A 24553-nucleotide genomic window follows, 5' to 3' on the forward strand; every position below is an offset into this window, starting at 1 on the left:
ATTTTCTGCATCTTCTATATTTATCTTAGAGAAAATTAAAATGATGAAGATTAACCCATACATGTAGTAGTCATTAAACTTTCACAGGTTTACTATGCTAGGAGAAGTTGCATGCATTTGTAGTGTCACCTGTGTGGTCCAATTTTCACAAGAGTAGTAAGCCAGTGTCTAGAATTTACTCTTTCTGACTGCAGTCTGGGATTAGGGTTACAACTGAAGACTGAATATATTTGAATTTTCATATAGAAATCCAGTACACCAAGGAGAGAAAGCTAGTTCGTCCTTGATGTATATTTTTCTATATGCAGGCATTTATTTATTTGTTTCTATTAAGGAACATTCAGTAATATCAGATCCCATTTGCATGAAGAAGTGATAACATCCATGCAGAGTTTTTTTTAACACAAGCCACCTTGTACAAAGTTAATCTAAAATGCAAAATATAAAAATGCTGAATAAATAAATGAAAATATAAAATTTTAGACTAGAACAAGGCTCATAGAATAGTAAATACGGGGGGCTTGCTTTGAACAGTGTAGAATTTCACTGCTGATAATCTCCTCATAAAGCTTCTGGTTCTCCCTCTTTCTAAATATAAGTCTAAGCTTCTCTCTTGAGCTGGTTTGTATTCCTTGTTCTGCATCAGACATTTTGTTTCATGCTTCAATCCTCTTTTATGCTGGACTAGATTGTTTATGCATACTATTTCCTTGCTTGAAGCTTTTGGCATCAGTTTATTGTGCAGGTGCATCTTTCTTACATTGATCGTTTGTCCTAATTTGTTCCCAGTGTCATGTTTCAGTTCAAATCTCATCATAATGCAGATGTAAAGTTCATTAGTCCAGTACTTTTAAATTTCACAAGCCCTATATTACATTTGTATTTGTATGTATCTCCATGCATGTGAATAGGTACAAATGTGCCAGACAAACTGGATGGAAATCTGGCTGTTAATATATAATGGGCAGAATGCTGCTGGCAGCAATTTACACCAGTGTAGCTTGACTCAGGTGCTGGAAAAATTAATTTAAACAAATGGAAAGCTTCCTATTACACACACACACACACACACACACACACACACACATACACACACACACACACACACACACACAAAATTGTGAGCTCTGAAGCTCCCTAAAGTTTCCCTTTTGCCCTAGGAAACTTTCTATTAGTTTAAACTAAAAATGTCCAGCTCCTGAGCCAAGTTATGCTGGTGCAAATTCACGCCAGCAGGATTTTGCCCTATAAGTCATTTCGGTTACTGTTAATTTAGTTATTGTTTTAGAAATTAGTCTTAGTATAATAGTCCTATTCTTACAGCTTGTTTTCTATGAAGGGGCTTCTGATGAGATTTGGATTTAGGTTAGATGCCACTATAGATTAAGAACACAATGTGAGGTCAATAGAATTTAAACTAATACCATCAAGGTCTAATTGTCACTCAGGGGGGTAAAACTATATCTGTGCCCTTCTGCATCTGTCTGCTGGTTGTGAGCACACACGATTAAGACTTCCTCAAAATAACCAAAAAACAGCTACTGCACCCACCCAATCACCCACCAAAAAACAAAAACAAATAAAACTTGTCAGAGGAGGTCAGGCTCAAATCTTTTGTATCTAGCCTTTAGATTTGAATGTGGAAAGGTTTTTATAAGGGAGGAGCATTCCCTCAATTAAGCCCCTAGCCAGCAATCTGAAGCGGTACAGCTCACAGATACAACTTTACCCTTTTGAGTGATAACTAAATGCTAGTGCCTTTGTTCTTTTGTCTCTCTCAAATATAACCCCCTATCATGCTCACTTCATCTAATGCTCCTGACACATATTCTGGCTGTGCTCGGGACAACATGTGGACAAACTAATTGGAGCTGATCGTAGACAAGGCAGAGGTAATGACAGCTGGCACAAGAGATAACAACACTCATTAGGACAGATCTTCAAGCCTTGTCCCTTCCTAGGTCACATAAGGTCATAGCTACACAATGCTCCCAAACTGATCACAGCAACGGCAATGGCCCACTTCCTGAACTCAAACAAAATAGCTATTCCTAGAATATTGGAATTTATTTTCTTTGGTGATGCAGCACAAATGGAGGCTGAGCATTTTCCAGGAACATTACAATTGTTTGGATTTATTCATTCATTTGTTAATGTTAAGATGACAGAGGCAAGTGTCTGCTGTATAGCACTATCTCCAATATTTGTATGTTACAGACTGTTGATTTGCCTGCTTGTGTTTTGAACATTGTTGCAGCACTAGAGCAAATTTTATGAATATTCTGACATGGCAAATATGTCTGGATTCTCAGCTGCCCTTCAACAAAGTTGTTTCCTATCACCAGATCAATTGAAACCACCTGCAGCAGCCCGCTGATGACTAAACAGTGTTCTGCTTATTTAGCTTTCTTTTAATAAGCTCCACAATTCCAAATTAAACAGACTTTGACTAACTTACAGAACACACAAGACCAGGCTCAAATATGCTTCCAAAGGGATGAACTGATTCCCTGTACTTTTCCTCAGAGAATGCTTCTAGTAGATCCTTTGTGCTTTATTAAGTGAATATTCTAATATGCTCATCACCCTGTTCCAATACAAGCAAAAATGCTCATGTGAAGTGGGCCTCAGTTACTGTTCTTTAGTGTCATTCTAAAATATCTGACCACTTAAAATAAATATGCATCCTTGCAAATACAGTTTTAATTCTCTGTGAGGTGGTAAACTTGTGTCTTGGCTGCATTAATTTGCAATGTAAAGTTCACATGATACTAAAAAATTGGAATATTTGCAATCCAGTTCTATTCAAAGCAATTGGACTTTTGTTTCTGACTTTACAAGATTCCATCTCTTGACAATATCCTTAGACGGCAACATTAAAAGGGCAGTAAAATATCACTTGTCTACTTCAATGCTATAACTGGGAGGAGCAAGCATTCTGATTTTTTGCTCAGGCATCAAAATGTCTTCATCCTTTGTTAAGTACAATTTTTCTTTAGGAGTTTCACTGCTGTGAATTGTCTCTGTTCCCTTCCCTACCATATTTTCAATGCATCTCTCACATGAAAACCTTATGCATAATACAAGCAGAGCAAAATAGAAAACAGTTCAAGTTCATACTGCTGCATGTTGAGGCACCTTCAGGAAAACAGATTAATGATAAACAATATGCATTCCTTTTATTATGTAGTCCACCCTTACTCTTAAGACACTACCCACACTGAAAATGGGGACCCAGATGTACCTGGGGCACCCCAGCTATTCCCAGACCCTGGCTATTCCCAGGGAACCCAAAGCTGGTGGCAAGACAAGAAGAGACCAGAGCTTGTGGGAAGGCAAGATGATGTGAGGAATCCCCCACTACGCTGGCTTTCTATTGGCCTGCAGGGAAGCTTTTCTCCCTGACGGCCTTTGTTTGGCTGGCAGGAAATTTTGAATTTGACTGCAGGCAGGAGGACCGAAGGATGGCAACTGAGAGCAAAGCAATGCCCAGCTCTTGTGGTGGTTTGTGGCACTGGGGTTGGATCTGGATGGTATGCAGGTGGCAAGCAGGAGCCTGCTCACCTGGGTTGTTCAATGATTCCCATACAAGGATTTGGGGCAGAGCCATGGTATAGCCTAGCTCAGGGGCCTGCTGGTATGGCCTGCTCTCAGGTTGGTGGGAGTCATATACACCCATGTGGTCTCTAGAGGACTGCCACTGTTGGTGGAACCTTTAGCAGCTACTGAATAGGTCAGTGGTTGGAATTATGGAGCATTTGGATCTCTTGATGCATCAGATCCCATTCCCAATGCTGACCAAGGACTGCTGCCATGACCAATACAGTTGCTTCTTTTTCTTCTCCAAAAGAGTTGTATATTGTCTTCTTTGTATTTAGGTTTAATGGCCTGGGACACTAGGTGAACAACTGTTCTGCACTAGGCCAACAACTGCTGTTGAACAGTAGCCTCTGGCTCTGTCCATTACAGGCTATCAAGAATCCTACTCAAGGGCACCATCATTAAATGCTTAATCGTACTGCCAATCGATCTTTTGCCTCCTCACCCAGCTACTCTACTTACTTTATTTTTTTTTAAATAATGCTTTCCACTTCCAGAAGAGTACTGCCAGAGAAATATAGGTCGTGAGCCCATATGCCAATCATCCACCAGTTTGCCTTCTTTGAGCCAAAATGAAACTAGGCTTTTCAGCTGTTTCCATGGAGAAGCAAATTTATGTCTCCCAGAGATAAAATTTAAGGCTTCATACAGAAATCTTCGAAGCTATATGACAGCTCTCTATTATTAGTGAATATTACTTACTCTGAAATTCCCAGGACAAAATGTCAGTGCTCACAGTACTGCTACTATCTCGGAAAAGCGGAATGGAAAATGAAATCTTTCTCATCAGTGAGCGGAGATATAAAAATGAAAATAAAAATTAAAAAATCCTGCAGTGGATTAGATTACAGGCATCATCATAAAAGTGTTCAGAACAATCCTAGGTGAATGTTGTGACGCTGCACCTGTTGTCTCTGATCTCTCGCATTTCTCCATCAGATATGTGACTGTGACTAGGTTCTACTCCTACTGCTGCTTGTAAGTCAAAATGTACCCCTAATGTGAGTATAAAATTAAAATACTTCAGTTGATGTGGAGGATTTGGTCAATCAGAGCTCAGAGTTCACTACTAATGTGGAGGGGAGTGGGAATCATTACATTCTACAATGGGAGCTCATTTGGATGTGGTCTGCAAACCCTACTTGCTTGGCTGAATGTCAGTGGACCTGCCCCATGTCTCCAAGTCTCAGCATGTGCTGAAAATAGGATAGAGTGTCTAGGAGCTTCCAAGCAGGTCTGGTGAGGTTGAACAACATTTGCAATTGCAGCACAACAATAGCAATGTGTATAAAATACTTTGAATTGTGGTGCTGGAGGAGGCTCTTGAAAGTCCCCTGGACTTCAAGGAGAACAAACCAATCCATTTTGAAGGAAATCAACCATGAGTGCTCACTGGAAGGACAGATCCTGAAGCTGAGGCTCCAATACTTTGGCCACCTCATGAGAAGAGAAGACTCCCTGGAAAAGACCTTGATGTTAGGAAAGTGTGAGGGCAAGAGGAGAAGGGGACAACAGAGGATGAGATGGCTGGACAGTGTCATCGAAACAACCAACATGAATTTGACACAACTCCGGGAGGCAGTGGAAGACAGGAGGGCCTGGCGTGCTCTGGTCCATGGGGTCACGAAGAGTCGGACACGACTAAACAACTAAACAAACACACACATAAAATACTCAGAAGTATTCTGAGGGTACTCGGGGTCTAAATTTTGCCACATTTTGATGCACTTACTGAATTATGTACAAGGATAATATGACTTCAAAATTAGTGCAATGGAATACGATGGATAATTCTGTTGCTTTTATATACTTCTAAATTTCTGACATGTACATGCCATTGTTTTTATACAGCAGAAAAGGATTCCGTACTTGGACTACTGATGTTCTTACAAATGCTATTTCCATTCACAAATCTTTTTCTCTCTAAAATTCAAATGCTAACATTAGCTTTTCTACACTATGTCTTTCTATGGATATTAGTTCCTAGAGTGTGGAAGGGATTGTCATTCTTGTATTGGCCTTCTCAGCCACACTAGACGCTGTTCCAAGTCCTCTATTCAGAGCACGTTACCATAGTCTCTTGAGACTGAAGGATGCCTACAGTTCCTACACCATGCTTATGTGGGCCGCACCTATGACTTTATAAGGACTTTATAAGTTGCAGTCTAGCTAAGTGCATTAGAAACAGGCACCTGGTGAGAGTGACAAGCACAGGAAGATACAGCAGGCAATAAAAGCTCTCATCAAGTCAAGAAGGGGCCATCGTAGAAGAAAGGTGTAGAAGTGCTCACAAGCAGGTGCAAGTAAGAAACCAAATGGGTTTTAAGACCCTACACTGTGAATAAGGAAGGGTGTGGAAATGTAAACAACAGCCAAGAACATCTTTGTAAAGTAAACACAAGGACACTGAAAAGCCTTTTCACTTACTTCAGCGAAAGTAGGGAAACTGTAGCTCCTACTCAATAAATGGGCTAAATACCAGAGAGTTTAATCAATTATTTAAATCTGCACAAACTTTCAGATGAACAAGCTGAGCCACAGTAATCAGACTCACCAAGGTCAGGCGTGGAAGCTGTGGATGCTACACTATATCCAGAAAAGTGGATCTTAATATATACCAAACATATTGGAAGTATTGGAGAAGTAAAACATGCATGTCTTCAGAACATAAGAAAGAACTCTTGTGGGTGAAACCAAATATTCAGCAAGGCATCAGTGCTGCATCATTTACTTGGGAATAATCCCTACTGAATCCAATGAGTTTTACTTAGGGAAGATATATATAAGATTGTGTTGGTATTTCAATTTTCTCTTTCAACTCAGTAACCAGCCAGATGTCTCTGAGAAGCCTGTGAAAAAGGACAGAAAGCATTTCCTGCTAGCATATACAATGCTTTTGTTCATCAGTTCACTGTCTATCAGAGCTAATAGTCACCAATATTTAACTATTCTATGTTTTTCTTGGAAGATGTACAAATTAAAGTGGGCTACATGCACATCTTCCTCTGCCACATGATGACCAATATATATAAGAACTCTAAATATACAAGGAATTAGTATAAATATATAAGCATGAAGTAACTAAGAATATATTAAAATTGTATCAAAGAAGCCACATTTCTTAAACATGTCTCAAGAAAACCATAAAAAACACTACAGGAGTGAAATGAACATGTAAGAAATACCTTTCCAGATCAGATTTTGTCAGTGTCATTTAATTTTATACTGCTTTTTCATATAAGTTCTGCTTAAAAGGGGAATCCGGTCCTACAGTGAACCTTTGCAGTGGCCAAACAAATAACTCTGGGAATATACAAATATACAAAGATGACTGCCCTCCCCACTTTTTTCTTCAGCATTCGATGTGCAGAGCTAACCTCTTTCTTAATACAGAACAGTTAAAGATCAGTTTCCAGATTTATAAAAGCCTCTTAAGCTAGTGACCACAATCACATCTTGTGGGGATGAATACTATCTGTTAATTGCATGTTGTATACTGAAGGACTTCCTTTGGTCTAGCCTGAATCCAAGTCAATTCCTATGGGTAACCCTGAATTTGAATGATCAAAAAGCAGAAGCAACATTTATTCTTGTATACCTGACTCATAAACCACTGTCATAACCCACTAGCAGATCACTGACAAATCACTGCTGAAATCACTAGGAAGAGGGTAGAAGAGGGGACCCAATCCCCCTTATTTTCTGTGCCAACTAGAATAGTTCTTGGACAGAGCAGGGGTGTGCCTAGCCCAAAATTTTGGGAGGCCACCCCTTGCTTATGGTCACAAGTCATCTTTGTGCTGGACCTTCTAGCTCCTGTTTTTTTTCTGCTTTGTTTTGTTTTATAAAATTTGAGTCAGGTAGGGATATGATTTGCATAAAACTGTGGGAAATAAAATTAAGGCATCTTGTTTATAATTTTTCCTGCTTTGTGCAATCACCATTTCACACCCTTTCTATCCTGTAGCCTGTTCTAGTCCAGGACATCTAACGCACCAGTTGAGGACTGGATACCCCTCCCAGGATGCATTCACAATGTTAGTCAACAATGTTCCAATTAGTCAACCAGAAATTAAATATTTGTTGTCCTTTAATCAACTTCCTAGTGTTCTTGGTTTTTTGAACATAACCTTTTAAGAATTAGTCAAGAGTAATCCAATACACTTGTTCTCTTCCTGAGTTTGCAGAAAGTTTCATTTTCTTTGTCCGCACAATGTCATTGGTGTATCAGCTCTAAAACACAAGTGACGATGCTTTCTTGTCAAGTTTCATTATTTATTTGCTGAGAGATGTTTCAGAGGCAAGACCAGGAAAGAAGATTGGAACAAAGCCCATACAAAGGTAGAGTACTGCAAAAACTACCAAACAAGGACAAACAAGATGGATCCTGGAGGATGGGTAAAGAGGGACATGAGGCAAGAGATACATGGGAAGAAGGATGGGGAAAGAATTCTAAAAAGATGAGTAAAGGGTTCAAACCTAACAAGGCAATGGATTGTGCAGTCAGGGACTCCCTCTTCCCGCCCCACACCCTAGGGAAGGTTTCTGGAGGAAATGTCTTATAAATTGTAGTGGGAGTAAGACTACACCAGAATAGTCCACATATTAGTTTGGGAAAAGGATGGGAGGAAAGGTCTAGATGGCTATCGAGAGAAAGCAAAGAAGTCACCATCATGAGTGAATATTAGCAGCTGGAAATACAGGAACAGATGGCAGGAAGAGGCAAGAGTGAAAAGATATTTCCCCACTGTTGAGGATTCCCCACGTTAGAACTGATTAGACAAAACATTTGCTGCAAGGATTGGAGAATGGTTCTTTTTGCCTTTCAGTAAAATGCCCCTTAGCACCAGCTTGAAAGCCTCTTGTCTCTGCCTGGTAGAAGAGGAGCCATCATAGATAACTGCAGTTTCTGGGATTCCCTAAAGAGCAACAGAGCTATGGGATCTCTTTTGAGTCTAGCGCTAGAAACCCTGAAAGGAATCATTCACGGTGAAGTATGGAAATTATATAGAAAAGGTTAGGAATCTGAGGATTTACACATGATGTGGCATTGAGCTGCAGACGTTCCCTTCTAAACCTCATTCAGTCACCTGGAAGAAAGGTATTTAAAAAGTTCATAGGTGGAAGGTTACTAGCTGAGGAAATAGCATTATATGGGCCACATTCAGCACCAAGGCATCATGCCCATGAGACAAAAGATCCTCAGAATTCCAGGCGTCCTTTTGTCTTTTATACATAAAATGTCTGGCTAATATCATAGGGGAAATAGTTCTGACACTTTATAGGTGATGGCTCCTGAAATCATTGAAGCCAAGGGAAGAGGAAAGCACATACGTCGGCATTCAGTAGGTGAATGAATGCTTTGGGGTTCTGCATAACTTCTTTCCCTCCTCTTGCTCACCAGAAACAAGAATCTTACGCAAAATAAGCCAATCCATGCCAAACATGACCAATTTACATAATTCATCCAGGTCACACAATTCTGATTTCTTTGTCATATAAAGTGTGTGTTTTTGCTTTGTTTTTAGTTTTTTGGCTTTAAGGTCAGAGCTTGTGACATGCTTTCTGTGTTGCCTTTTCCCACACCATAGGGCACAAAATGAAGAAAATGGCATGACATGAAGTTCAGCTCCCTCTCCCTCTCCTGAAAGTCTACAGTTCTATTTTTAGAGGCATGGCCTGGATTTCAGAGACGAAACACTGCAGGATCACACATTCCATTTTGACAAGCAGAACTGAAGCTTTTGCATTCTACCCAAGTGATATTGCTAAAATGTTTAAGATCTCAACATATCTAACTAACAGCAAATAATGGCTGAAATTGAGTTGGTGCAACTATGCCACGTAAATGGTGATAATGTCATCATCTATTGCCCTTAATATTTATTTTGATTTAATATAAAATTTCCTATACCTTCCCTTCAAGTTCTAAGGAAAACTGTTGCCAGTGGTCCCATCACTAATTGAGACTGCTGACAGTAATCTGGTGGAGATCTTCTGATTTTAAAGGCTCCCCTCTCCTCGGTCCCAAGGCTCCCAAGGCTTTCCCTAGGGCAAATGTGATCCCTAAGGAGCCTGGGAACCTGAAGGGTGGGTAAAAAGGTAAAGGTAAAGGTTCCCCTTGACAATTTTTGTCCAGTCGTGTTCGACTCTAAGGGGCGGTGCTCATCCCCGTTTCCAAGCCATAGAGCCAGCGTTTTGTCCGAAGACAATCTTCTGTGGTCACATGGCCAGTGCCACTTAGACACAGAATGCTGTTACCTTCCCATCGAAGTGGTCCCTATTTATCTACTTGCATTTGCATGCTTTCAAACCGCTAGGTTGGCAGGAGCTGGGACAAGCAACGGGCACTCACTCCGTTGCGTGGATTTGATCATTTGACTGCTGGTCTTCTGACCCTGCAGCACAGGCTTCTGCGGTTTAGCCCACAGCACCACCACATGGGTAGAAAGGGTGGGTAGAAAGGTTTAAATTAAAATAAAATAACTATTAATGGTGCCAAGTGATGACATCATAACCATTTCCATGACATAGGTGTGCCCACTACATTTCAGTCATTTTTTTATTTCCTTTCATTTACTGTTTAAGTTAAAAAGACTGCAGCTTGTTTCATCCTTTATAGAGGCAAGAAAAAACATAAAATCTAATGGTATAGCAACGGTGAACAAATATTTTCAGCCTAATCAGTTAGACATCCTACTGTTAAAATGGTTTTTCCCCAAGTAAGTACACTTATGATTGCATCTTTAAAATATAAGTGTAAATTTCAGCACAAAAAGCAAGCAGTTGCACATAGAGACACAGAGAGAAAAGTGGAATAAGTTTTGTATTGATCCAAGCTAATGCTTCCTTTTTTACTTCCATAAGTGCCATTACCACTACCACTGTAACTGGTGTGTTATTTATTTCTCATAATATTCACTGAGTAATGAATGCTTGTAGCTGAAGGTGCTCAATAATTCATCCCAGAAGATATGTTTGTATATTTAATCGATTAGAACACTGCACCACTTTTGAACCTCCTGATTTCATTTCTACTAAAAGAAAATTCACCCTGTGAGTCACACAAAATATACCACTGATTCTGTTTGTAGGCTGGAAGCCTGTTACCATAAATTACGCCATGGAAGGCAGATATCATCAGCCATGGCATTTTTTTATTTTTATTTTTTTGAAATAAAACATTTCTGCTCTACTCCCAAAGGTCCCAAAGTTCCTGTCAAATCCCTTTCATTGTGGGAAAGCCATTGGGGGCTGCCAGGAAGAGAGGGAGTCCAATACATTTGAAACTTGCTGCCATTGGTAAAGTTATCCCAGCAGTGGTGATTTTTGTAAATTAAAGATTCCTCTCATACCCATGGTCCCCACTAGGACAAGGATTTCATGGAAACCTCTGGGCCTTCAGAGGGGAACAGAAAAAAAAATTATTTCCACAAAATTGTCACAGTTGATTTTGTCATCAGCCTTACATGGTGTAACTTGCAGCTATAAGGTGATAATGTTCCACTGATCTCATGCCAAGGCATTTCATGTCTGTGCCAGCAACAACCAATGTTGTAGAGGTGCAAAGGTGGGATAATAGTCAGTGTGATTACAACAGTGTATGAGGGAAGTTGATCTAGATAATACAGAGTGGGAGGGAGAATGCATCCAGAGGCTACTGTTTGGGGGCTGCAACCACACTTTTAAATTGCCTCTAGCTTTGCCCTTTTGTAAGATTTCAGAGTGTGATGCAAGCATGTGCCTAAATCTATCCCATTCAAATGATATGTATTGATGGGAACATGAACCCAGTAACATCTGGAAGGTCACAGCTCCCTCACATTTGTTTTAATCAGATAATTACGTTAAGTGATTGAAAGGAAATAAGTGATGGGCATTCCTGGCACTCCTCCCTCCCATGCTTCAGCCAGCTTTCATTCTAGAGGCAGGGGCCTGCATTAGTACCAGTGAGAAAGAGAGGGAGAAGCAGAGCTCATTCCGCAACATCAGCCTCAGCAAAAGCTGCTCTATCGAACATCTGTTCACAGCTTTTAGTTCTTTCCTTTGGTTGATCCTAACCTAGCATTTGTGAAACAAAGCAGGTCCATTTTGCACTATGAAGACATCTCACCTTTTAATTAAATTACATCCCCAACAAGCTAATAATTATTGAATAACTATCATTTAATGAGCACCCTATATAAGAAAATAATTAAGGCAGTGTGACAGTGAACAGCATAATGTCTCAGCTAGGAAGCACTTGGTTCACATCTTCGTTGAGGGCAAATTCGCTGAGTCCAATATGTCCTCAAGGCCAAACTACATGACGTGGTGGTTCAGTTGAGGGCTTAGCTGAGACCAGGCTCTAAGTGTTGAAGGGAATCAGCCAGGGAGTGCAGCCGGAAGCAGTGACTAATCACCATAGCCCCATATAGGTTTGGCTCCTGTGCTAAATCAGTGCAGGAAGCAACTGTTGTTTTTGGATGCTATTGTTTGTGGACTGCTTCGTGAAACCTTCTGGAGGTCTCTTTACCACCAGACCTTAATGGGAGTGATTCACAACAGCTTGTTTCCTGCACTGATTTAGCACAGGAGCCAAACCTATATGGGGCTGTAGTGATTAGTCATCACTTCCAGTTGCACTCCCTGGCTGATTCCCTTTAACACTTACAGCCTGGTCTCAGCTATAGCCTCATCTGAACCACCACAAGAAGCTTGGCACATATTTAGATGACGTACTCCATCAAGGTAAGTGTGTGAAAGATGTCTGCTTTCTAAGCACATGTTTTTCCTCATCTCTGTATTTTGAGAAGATAGGTGTTTTGTCCTTGGTCATTAGAACATAAGGATAGGTTTAATTTGTAAGTCTGATTGTTCAGGCATGCATCTCTCAGGAAAGCTCACTGTTGGGAGAAAACGTGTTCATAGCTGTGAATATGTATTACCCTTAATGTCTGGTTTGCCAGTCAGCCTCAAAACCTTCCTCCACATGCAACATAAGATTTTCATTATGTATGGCTGATGCTTTGATGATAGTCACAACCCTCATTTCAGAGCATCAAACTTCATCAAATGTTGAATTTAACTGTTATTTCTCAACTCCATGGAGACAACACTACTGCTTTCTCATTTCACAGTTTGCATCTTTATTACATCAGAAACCCAGTCTTCTACTGTGCAGGTCAACTGTGCTTGCAATTTCCACTATCAAAACCAGGGATCCATCTATTTCATGTGATATTTTTGTCAAGGAAAATTGTAGATCTGGTTAAATTTCAGACTAGGACTATAGGAAGGGAAAATGCTAAAATAATGTCCCCATGCTGCATTCTTAATATGATTTGGGTCCCTGCAGTTACTTCTAAGCAATGATATTATGATGCATGTTCTAGCAATGTATTTAAAGTAATGTGTCCTGTGCCAGTAACTGTTAAAATTATATTGGTAATTTAAATAACACTGGGCTATGAATCACACTGCCCTAGCTTGAATCCCTTTTCAGCCATGAAATCTCTTGATCTCCTTAAATAGCCACTCCTTCTTACCACTGTCACCACCATTCCCAATGTGCAATGACAATAATCTTTCTTTCAGAATGGTAGCAAACATTACAAGATAATGTGTGTGGTGTGTTTTAAACACTCTAAAGCACCATATAAGTACAAAGCAATGTTCTAAATTAGTTATGCCTTAAAACAGAGTAAATTGCACTGGTGGCCCACAGAAATTTTAATTAAGACCTCAACAACATAAAGTCAACCGATAAGGTTATGTATACAAAGGTACAGTAACACATAATTTTATATGACAAATATTATTATTAGCTAACATAATTTACATTCTACTTCTATTTCAAATACCTATGCCTGAAAAATATATATTTGATACAAAGGCTTCTAAATTTTTCAACAGCTAGTTCTTGCTGTTATACTTCCGGGTTAGTAAACTGATCATCACAACTCAAGGCATATCTATGGTATACAATAGTGTGTATATTCTGTGCCATCAAGTCAGAACTGACTACAGTGACCCTAATAGAGCTTTCAAATTGTGGGATATTTAAAGAGTGGTTTTACCAGTTCTACTCCCACAGTGTGTTTCCATAGCCAACTGGGGATTTGAACCCTGTTCTCCAGAGTCCTAGTCTGTCCAATACACCAAGCTAGAAATCCAACTACAATAGTAGTTTGATAAAATTTGAACCACTGTGGGAATTTTTGTTTGGCGGGGCAAGGTATTTAAATTCTTTGCCAGCCAATTTTAGTATACTCCTCTAAACGACACCTGGGCAAAGTGTGGCCCTCCAGATGTTCCTGAACTGCAAATCCCAACATTCCTCACTGGGTGGGCTAGGCCCAACTCTCCTCACACTATTGGCTGTATGGGCTAGGAATTATGGGAGTTGCAGTTCACCAACATCTGGAGGGCCGCATTTTGCCCACCCCTGCTTCTAAACCATAGTACTAGAGCTCTCCTTAGGATGAAGCAATACCAGTTAAAGCCATATCAAACTGTTGCCACTGTGTAGTGTAGAATAAATATATTCTTAATTTATTTAAAAGAATCAGGCAAAGGCAGGCTGCCATTTCATTCTAGGCATATTGATTTGGAAGTTGGTTGCACCAGCACGGCATTTTTCAAAGAAATTTTGTTGGGAACGGAGTGTATGCACAAAACTCAAGCCACTTCACTCCATGGGTATCAGGTCATCTAGTCATGTGTAAATGCCTGTCATCTGAGGCCAGAAAGAGCCAAGACATGAGATATCTATGATTAGATCTCCCTGAGTTTATTTTTTAATTGCTGATAGTTAGAGGCATTCCAAACATTAAAAAGCACAATATAAGGGTCTCTTATATGTGCAAGTGGATTGTAGAAAATGGTTGCAAATCCATCAATAAAGCAATTTTGCCTTCTTCAACCTGGGTTCCTTCAAGTGTGCTGTACTACAGCCCCCATTACTAGGGAGGTGAACTGCCAGAATGGAGAATTCTGTGATCTAGAGTCCAAACAAAAATGAACTTATGTGCCTACCAGTTACCCCGGCTAGCATACCTAGGTATGGTGATTGGCAGCATGGAAGCTCTGACCCAACATGTCTAGAAGGCACCAGGCTGGGGAAGTCTGACAGTTTGGCCTAGATTATTTGATGTGTTGAATTCTTCTAGTGATGCTTTGTGAGGCAACACTGAAAGTAAGTTAAGGCAACTCACTGCTTTAGTCCACTTGCTTATCCCTCTTTTACAGCCTTGAAATTTATAAACATAAAGGATAAGTAATAGATATCAAACATCAAGCTCTTGATTCAGCAAAAACAAAAGCACTGATACCTAAATTCAGCTACTCTGGCACAGACAGCCCTATTGTATTATACTCCTGACAGACATATGCTAATTATTTTGCCAGGAAACATGTATAAAGTATTGTTGACAGAAATACATGACTTTCTGGATCAGACTGACATTTAGCTAGTCTAGTATTCTCTGAATGAATTCCAGAAATCACAAAGGCAGTGCTGCATTGGTGGCCCTCAACCTTACCTTTGAAATCACAAAGGCAGTGCTCCATTGGTGGCCCTCAACTTTATCTTTGAAGGTAGTGGTTTATGATTACGGAAAGTAATTTTTCTGAAATGAATTAACAATTTCACTAAGTAAAGTCAATCAAATAAAAAATATTTTGGATCTTTTTCTTTGCGAAAAAAAATTAAGAAGATACACGTTTTTTAAAATAATACCTATATGCATCTCTGTTGATGAAATGGAACAATATATTGCCATTTTAATTTAAAATAAAACAAGATAAAGAATTTAAATCTATCTTTTTAAGTGAAAGAGCTGAAGTAAAGTAAATTGGTGACAATCCAAAGTAAAATAAATGTGTGAACCAAAATTTTAACTGGCCAAAGTAATTTCCCTAACAGCTGGCCTTATAATTTACCAACCAGTAATTCTGTTGCAGAATATAGGAATATGAGAAGATCCCTTCTCAGACCAAGGATACATGAAGTCCAGCATCCTGTTTCCAGGAAAGAGTAATGTAGGATCATGATCTGTGTTGGACTACAACTCAGAGAAATTGGATTTAAATGCCTACCATGAAATCCACTACATGACCGTTGTCCAGTCAAAGATTCTCTGAGCTTGATTTACCTCACAAAAATGTTATGTGGATAAATTGGGGAGGAGTCCCATACACTCAAGTAAAGGAAAATGAGAATATAAATGTAACAAATAAATATAGGTAAAGGTTCCCCTTTCCCCATGACATTTAATCCAGTCGTGCCCAACTAGGGTGTGGTGCTCATCCCCATTTCCAAGCCATAGAGCCAGCATTTGTCCGAAGACAGTTTCCATGGTCAGGTGGCCAGTGTGACTAACTGCTAGGTTGGCGGGAGCTGGGACAAGTGACGGGAGCTCACTCTGTCACGTGGATTCGATCTTACAACTGCTGGTCTTCTGACCTTGCAGCACAGAGGCTTCTGCGGTTTAACCCGCAGCACCACCACGTCCCTTAAATATAAGTTAATATTAAATGGCAAACCTCTGAAATTAGCAAAGTACAAATGGAACAGTCCTCCCAATTATTTTCAATACCCAACAACTGGCATTCCTTTGAACATACCCTCTGAACATTTCCCTTTAGTGGCCAAGGTTAATAACTGTTGACAGGTCTATCCTCCATGAACTTACTTAATATCTTTCTAATAAAACCTTCTAAGCCACAGACCAGAATGACATAATTCTACAAATTCAGTACATATTACATGAAGTTCTTTCATTCTGGTCATTAATTCTGAAGTCTATCATCATGAGGAAGAAAAAATATGAGAAGCAAATACAGTATATTCTATTTGTTTATTGTTCTTTTATTCTGTCTTTTTTTTCACATGTTATGCAAATTGGTGGATGTAAAGACATCTATCTATCCCCTTCTTCTTAAAACCAACACAATCTATTTTGAAACAAACGGTATATAACTGGGGCATATAAGCATATACCAAACATCTATTTTTGCTATACACCTCCTTGACATGACCAAGACAAACATCAATTAAAAAAAAAACTGCTTACCACCAGAATGGCATTAAAGTGGTCACTCTTCACCTTCTGCACTTGAATGCAAGATGCTGGCACTTGTAATAATCCTGCCCCCTTGGAAAGATTTCCGACATCTCCATTGGGCATCAAGTTGTTATTGCTAGGCCCAACACCCAAGGCCGCCCTATACAAATAAGTGTGCGTAAGTTTCCCCATTCCTGCCACCTCAACCATCTCTGGTGTGAAATGAGAGCTTGGGAGCATGCGGACATTGTAGCGGTACTTCTCGTATTCATCCATGGGGCAACAGCAGCACCCACGGGAAGGGCTAGTCCTACAGTGGAAAAGTCGGATGGCAAGAAGGAAGATTAGAAACCCAAGGAAGACAAAAGAAAGGCAGGCCAGAGCTATGATCAAGTAGAAGTTCAATTTGGACAGCTGCTGCCCACGCGCTTCCAAGCTGTCATCAAAGTCTGGGAGTGCCTGAGGGAGAGAATCAGCCAGCAAGATGCCCAATGTCACAGAGGAGGAGAGAGGGGGCTCCCCACTGTCCTTCACCATAACCACTACTTTATGCTTGATGGGGTCACTAGACCTCATGGAGCGACTAGTCCTGAGCTCTCCAGCATTGGGTGAAACCCGAAACAGACTGGGGTCGGAAGACTGCAAGAGGTGATAAGAAAGCCAAGCATTCTGTCCACTGTCTGGATCATGGGCCACCACCTTGGTGACAAGGTAGTCAGCATCTGCCAGGCGGGGCACAATTTCTACTGCCATGGAGCCATTCCTCACCCCTGGGTACAAAATGATGGGGGCATTGTCATTCTGATCTAGAATGGTAATGCTGACAATAAAAGCAGAAGCCAGGTGTGGGGAACCATTGTCCTTGGCCTCCACCTGGAAGTGGAAGCTCTGAAGTTGCTCAAAGTCAAAAGAGCCCTCTGCATAAACAACTCCAGTGTTGGCATCAATGGCCAAATAGCTGGACAAGGAGCTGCCTTGGATGTCAATGTCCCTGAGTAGATAGGAGACCCGACCATTCTCACCCAGGTCTGGATCAGAGGCTGACACGTGGAAAAGGGACACCCCAGGCCTGTTGTTCTCTGTTACAGAAACTTCACGCATCTGGTTGAGGAATTTGGGGGGATTGTCGTTCACATCTGCAATTTGGACCCACAGTGTCTTCTGAGTGGCGATGGGAGGGGAGCCCAGATCAGAAGCAGTGACAGTTATGTTGTACTCGCTGACCCGCTCCCGGTCTAGAAGGCCACTGGTGACCAAACTGTAGTAACTGTCGAAGGAGGACTTGAGTTGGAAGGGGATGTTGGTGGGGATCTGGCAAATGACCTTCCCGTTTTCTCCAGGGTCTTCATCTGTGATGCTCAAGAGAGCGATCACTGTGCCCAGCAAGGAATCCTCTGGGATGGGGCTAGAAAGCGAGGTGACGGTGATTTCCGGGGCATTGTTATTCACATCTGTTACCTCCACCAGCAATTTGGCAACGCTGGACATCCCAAAGACCCCCTTATCTCTCGCCTCAATAAACATCTCCAGCAGGGGCTTCTGGACGTTTAAAACCCCGTTGACTTTGACCTCCCCCGTTTGGGGGTCGATGCGGAACATCTTCTGGAGCTGAACCGGTGTGCTGTTGCTGAACGAGTATCGGACCTCTCCGTTCTGACCTTCGTCTAGGTCCGTGGCGTGCACCCGTGTGACCAGGGTGCCGTTGGGGGAATTCTCCGAGACGCTGGCCCGGTAGACGGAGTGCTCGAAAGCAGGGGCGTTGTCGTTGGTGTCAAGGACGGTGACCACGACCTGGGCGTCTCCGGACCTCTGGGGACTCCCTCCGTCTTTGGCAGTGATGACCAGCCTGTGCGTGGCTTGCTGCTCCCGGTCCAAGGGCTTTTCCAGCACCAGCTCCGGATAGCGGCTCCCGTCCCCGCGCGTTTGCATCTCCAGTCGGAAATGCTCGTTGGAGCTCAGCGTGTAGCTCTGGACGCTGTTGATGCCTTCGTCGGGGTCCTGGGCATTGGGGAGGGTGAAGCGGGCTCCCGGGGCCAGGAATTCGGCCACGTTTAAGTGGTACTCCCGGAGCGGGAAGGTGGGGGCGTTGTCGTTCACGTCCAAGATCTTAAACTGCATTTTGTAAAGCTCCAGTGGATTTTCCAGCACCAGTTCGTAATTCAGAGAGCAGGTGGGTTTTAGTGCACAGATCTGTTCCCGGTCGACGGGCTCTAGAACAAACAAAGCTCCGGTGCTTGCATTGAGGCTAAAATATTGCTTACTTGAGCTGGAGATCATGCGGAATTTCCGGGAGGGGAGAGATGCTGCATCGATGCTCAGATCCTTCGCCAGATTCCCGACAGGCGCGCCGCTCTCCGTTTCTTCGGGGATGGAGTACTCTACTTGTCCATTCACGGTATAGAAAATAAGGCAGCACACCATTAAATGGACCCGCATTCTTCTTTCCCTGGCTTCCTCCGGCTCAGCTCCCTGCAGATCGAGTCAATGGTAACATAATCCCGTTTTCCGCACGGAGCCAAAGCAAGCGGACTGGAGGGCGGCTAAAAAACCGTGCGGGGAGAGCACCTGCTCTTCCAGGCGCCGGCCGGAGTCATGGCTCGCCGCCGCTCGCTTCTCTTGTGCTGAGCCAGCGAGAGCTAGTCCTCTGCCAAGGCAGCGGCTGCCTTCGGCTCCGGATGAGATCATGTGAAAGGGAAAGCGCTCCGGTTACACACATAGGCCCCACTCTGCCGCACAGCGCCGCCTAGGAGCCTCTACGCGAATGGCAAGATCCGGAGTGGCTCATACTAATGTATCAGTAGGTCAGGGGGGAAATGGAAAATTGAGCCGAGAAAGGCGCGCAGACATTGACCGACGACGGCTGCTGGATCCGCAGGGAAACGAGCTGCTGGCGGGGGGGGGGGGGGGGAAGGGGGATGGGATCTGCCTCTCCCATCTTCGCCTCCGGTAACTGCGGAGGAGGAGACCTCATGCTTCCTTGGGAAAACCTCTGGATCCCCCGCCCGCCCCGGCTCTTCGTTTCCCCGCAACGGAAAACGCCCAGGCTAACCACGCCGCTTCCCAGACAGCCCGTGGTGGTCTGTAGCGGTCTGGAGAGGGCTGTGTGTGAGAGGCGGCACGTACCTGGAAGGGGGGGGGGGAATCGATGGATATAAATCGAAGCGACCTGAGATCAGCAGGAGCGTTCTTGGGATATAAAGAATTCACGCGAGCTTCCCCCGAGAGCGCGCGGAGTGGGCTGCCTTTGCCCTCTGCCACTCCTCCCCCCTCCTCTCCCCCCATCTTGCCCCCTTCGCTGGGCAGCTTCTAAGCACCTGTCACGAAGGGGGCTTTGCTGGATGCGTGCGTGTAAATCAGCTTCAGCGTCTTCACTGACATCAATTGAGCGGACAAAGGATGTGGCCTCAATAACTCTTCTATTCATTATTTTGGAATATAAATTATTAGGGGACACTAGCCTTGGGTTCAAGTTGATTCTGAGGAGATATTGGAGGAGGAGTACGTAAAGACTAGCTCAGAGGCTTGCATCATCCTAACCCATTTTCATGGTTTCGTTACTATGAAGCGCAGTTACTTGAAGGAACTGGGGTTGTGCGCCAGAGTCAAGTGTGTGCGCGCGCTTGCGTCTTTACGTCCCGCCTTTCTCCAATGAATACGACTCAAGGCGGTTTACAGTTCAACAACACAAATGCAAACAAAACAGAAAATGAATAAAAACATTAACAAAATTAAAACAAGATCTACTATTCCATTGCATCGTTAAGTAATCGTGGTGGATTGTGTGTCCGTCCTCTTCCCAAAGTAAAGCCACAGTAAAAAGCCCCCGAGTGTTGCTTGTATTCTCATTTCAGGCCCAGGGAGGGAAACCAACGGCAAAACACCAGAAATTACTTGCGAGATATTATGGAGTCCAGTGTCTTTGTTTCCTTCTATCATGTGTCGCTGCCGGGTGCACAAATTAATGTTATTGGGAGTGAAGATCAAAGAGGAGGTTTGAGAAAACAGAAACTAAGATAGGTCCAGAAGCCTTGATTTTTTTTTTAAAAGGCTGTGTTTCCCCCCCCCCCTCCAAAACTGGACTCCCTGTCTCCTCCGTATGTTTTCAGGATATTAGATGGGATGCCCGATTGTCAGGATGCTCAGTGTCGGCAACAGATCAGGAAGAATAGCATCCTTGCTACTTTCAATTGGGTCTCTGCAAGGGTGCCTTTTCTCGGAAAGCTGTTCATCCAAGTAGGAAGAAGTCTAGATTTCATCTGAATAAATGCTTGTTCTTAATACACGCTTTTCCTACAGAAGTTAGTGTAGAATTTATTGAGCTTCTTAGCAACGTGGAGAACAATTAGCTCGTTGAAACTTTCTGCTACAGAACACAGCATCAGGGTATGGGGTCCATAGAAGACAGTAGATCTGCTAAGTAGATAACGCTTTGTTACAGATCTTCGGTTCCTGTGCCGAGAAAGGAACAGCCCAGAACTTCGATTTGCTGACCTCACCTGTACAGTTCTCTTAGCTCCCAGAATTTCAGCTGCCACACGTGCCAGGGATTCTTCAAACCGGAGCAGCTCCGTAGTCTGTACCTTTGCCCTCTGGAAAGGGCGCCCTCAACTTCCTTTGGGAAAAAAATCGCCCCGGGGAAGGGGCGATTTCAGTGCTAAAGCGAGTCAGTGTTCTTGGTCAAGTCGTTTGCCAATGGGACTACAGTGGTTCCACAGTTGTAGCTTCGGACAGTCATCTCCTGTCTTCTTCAAGAGTTCCGAGTTAAGTTTCTTTCTTCGAGCCCTCCTGGCCAAGAATCCTCTTTTGTTTCACAGAAACCCGGTAACGCCACAAATCTTAAGTTTGCTGCCAGGCTTCTACTCGCAGGGGAGCCTCAGCCTATCTCATCCTCTCCATTCTGGTGATTCTGCCTCGATGATACAGGCGTTTCTAGCATCCGATGATATTCACACGTGAGACATTTAGAGTAGTTTCGCTTGCAGGCCTTCAGTGTGGAAAAGCCCCCTTAGGCCGGGGGGGGGGAGGGCAACACACCAGAAAGGACTGCGTGAAAAGAATATCCGTGCCAATATTTCGTTTTCTGTGTCTGCCCCATAATGGCAGCCGAGGTGATGGGCTTCCCATCCCCGAGGGCACGGGCTCGGGGCAGGTAAGCCAGCAGGAGAGATGTCCCAAGTAGCGGTCAGTGGGAGCGGTCTGCCAATTTATTCCGGCCATCCTCGTCCTCGGGGCTTTCTTTTCTTTTTCTTTCCCTTCCACGTAGAGCCTCCCCCCTCCCAGTACCCCGTTGCATTCAGTAAGGCTGTCAGGAGCAAACGTTCACTTGACACTTCTCAGCAGCAAAGCGTCTCCTCAGCCGCCTCCCTCTTCGGGTCACATTCAGATTCTGGGCGTCCGCGGGGGGAACGCGCGGCAGTCCCCCACCCTCCTGCCCCGGTCAGGCTTCCGAACCCGAACAATGTTCTGCCAGGACCCGAGACCGTGAGGGGAAAAAGAAGGGGCCCCTCGCCGCCCGTTCTAGCCAAGAGCGGAAAAACGCGTTCGGACAGCCGAGCCCAACCCAAGTTATTCCACACACACACACACACACACACACACACACACACACACACACACACACACACACACACACACACACACACACACGTACTCGGGAGGAAGTCTCCCTGAACTCCGCGGGACCCGCTTTCCGGTCAACACGCGCCGAGAATTAGCGCCCCCCGGGGCCGTCTGAAAAGGCGCCCTCACTCGGTGTTCCCCTGAGCTCCGGCGGAACTTGGGCGAACCAGCCTCCTCGGGCACCTGTGTCAGGCCGGCTAAGGCTTCAGCTGTGGGGAGGAAACGTTTCCCACAGGCTGACGTTCCTTTCCCTCAGTCCTTCTGGTCTCCTTCTCGCTGTCTGGCCTCAGACACAGACACGCGCCTTTACGCGGGCAGGCGGGAGCGCCGTCAACAGGTGTCAGGGGCGACATCCCCTCCTCCTTCCGCCGCCACACTGCCATTGGCGACGGCGACGTCGAACCAGACCGCAGCGTCGCCGTCGCCGCTTTCCAGTCACATCCTGCCCTCCCCCCACCCACCCACCCCCGCTGCAAAGAGGAGCGAGCCTGGGCAGCCTCTCCAGCGGGCCCGAGCGAGAGGCAGGCAGACGCGCCAGCCGCAGGAGGAAGAGCCAGAAGGGGAGCAGCGGGAGGGGTGAGGGAAGGGCGGCCGAGGCGGCGGCTGCGCGCGGATCTGCTCGGTCAGAGTCGGCCTGGCTTCAGCCTGGGCGCCGCTTCTGCTTCCAAAGCGAAGGCTTTCAGGTTTCAAGACCGACTCCGGAGGGGATTCACTTTCGCTTCGCTCTCCTCACGTGAAGCGATGGTGAGGAAGAGGATGCCAAGGGAGAAAATGGCTCCAAGAATGCAGCTCTTGGCAGAACAAAGAAAGAGTGGCGCTTCGCTCTACCGGCAACTTCCCTGCCACTAAGAGGCTTTTAAGGAAAAGGTTGAGGTCTCCAGGGAAAAAACGCAGGAGATGGAGCATCTCCCAGGTGAAGCATCGCCTTTCAGTCCTGGCAGACTCGGCCCTCATTTCCGAGAACCGCTGGTTAACGGGGTGGCGCGGCGTCCACAGGCACAGTTCAGCCGGGTGGAAGCCACGCGAGGCAGCACGCCAGCCGCGTCAGATCCATACCAAGGTGGGGTGGGTGGGGAGGACTCCACTTGGACCGTGAGGAAAGGCAAAGAGAAAGGCAGGGACCTCAAGGGCCGCGATGAGCTGCTGCGGGAGTGTCTTCCCTCCAGGAGGTTGAGGGCCCGGTCCGTGCTTAAGAGAGCGAGGAGAGAAAGGGTGATGGATCTGAACAACAGAAAAAGCGCGAGAAGCCAAAGCTGAGGGAGAGTTTAGGTCCCGGCTGACGGTCAGAAATGTTACGGCGAGAGGGAGCAGGCGCATGGGGAGGAGAACCGCTGCAGAAAATCCAGACGAATGCAGGACTACAACCCACACAGAGGCCTTCTGGTAACACCCCAGCAACAGGAATTCAATGGGGCCCCCTCATGAGGGCTAGCCACTTCCTATGCAGAGACAAAAGCAGGACAATCTAGCACTTTGGACAGTTGCCGGAGGGGGAAGCTACGGGACCATATGTGCCTCTTCCTTTTTTTCTCTCCCAACAATGGTTGTGTGACCATTTTTTTTACTATGACTCTGATATTTATTGTTATTAAGCTTATTATTATATAGTGGCTGGAATTAAAACAATATACTGAACATTGGCTGAAATCCAGTAGTAAGTTACAACTACAGTAGGCCCATTGAATTAATGGTACTTATGGAGGAGTTGACTCACCAAATCCCCCACTGATTCAATGGGCTTACTCTAGTTGTGACTTACTATTGGATTTCAGCCAATATTCAGTCAATTTCTTTAATTTTTTATTAAAATTTGTTAAGAGGCAGGTAGGATTTCATTAAAAATGAAATATAACTATATGTTAAATATGTGAGTTACAATTTATGAGGGATGTGGTTCATTAACAATAATTAATAAAGCAAATTCAGTTCTGAACATTTGTTTTCCCTCTTTCTCTTGTGTATAATTTTTGAAATGCGGAACAATGCTCAATTTGTTTTTATTCATCTCCCACTGGTACAGACAATACTGTGTACATAGTATACTGTCTGAAAGACAGAGCTGTTAATAAATAAATCCCCCATTTAAGCATCTGAAATGAACATACTAAGGGCACTAGGCACACTTACAGTAACCTTCTTTGCCCCTGTAGACTGCCCCTTCCTGCTCCCCAGTATGTGATTAACCTACAGAAATGCCTCACAGAATGACTGGAAGAATAAATAAAGTAGGGTGTCATGACTGTCTGATTGCACTGTGCAATTTTATATAAATGTTGGTATTTCCCCAG

At 43.9% G+C, this 24553-nt stretch overlaps 1 protein-coding gene across 19 annotated transcripts in view; it reads right to left on the reverse strand.

Moving 5' to 3' along the window:
* The window catches only part of LOC110082095 (protocadherin alpha-C2), a 239021-nt gene that overhangs the window by 78222 nt on the left and 136246 nt on the right, over positions 1-24553 (reverse strand). For 2 of the 19 annotated variants that reach the window (XM_020799371.3, XM_078392496.1), the window contains exon 1: positions 16656-19327. The exons of the other annotated variants lie outside the window; for them this stretch is intronic. In XM_020799371.3, coding sequence (XP_020655030.3) covers positions 16656-19082 — 2427 coding nt within the window. In that variant the 5' untranslated portion in view covers positions 19083-19327. Of the gene's footprint in view, positions 1-16655; positions 19328-24553 lie in introns of those variants that run through there. 19 annotated transcript variants of the gene reach the window in all.

Source organism: Pogona vitticeps, chromosome 4 (assembly GCF_051106095.1).
Source record: "Pogona vitticeps strain Pit_001003342236 chromosome 4, PviZW2.1, whole genome shotgun sequence".
In the NCBI taxonomy this organism is placed as follows: domain Eukaryota; kingdom Metazoa; phylum Chordata; class Lepidosauria; order Squamata; family Agamidae; genus Pogona; species Pogona vitticeps.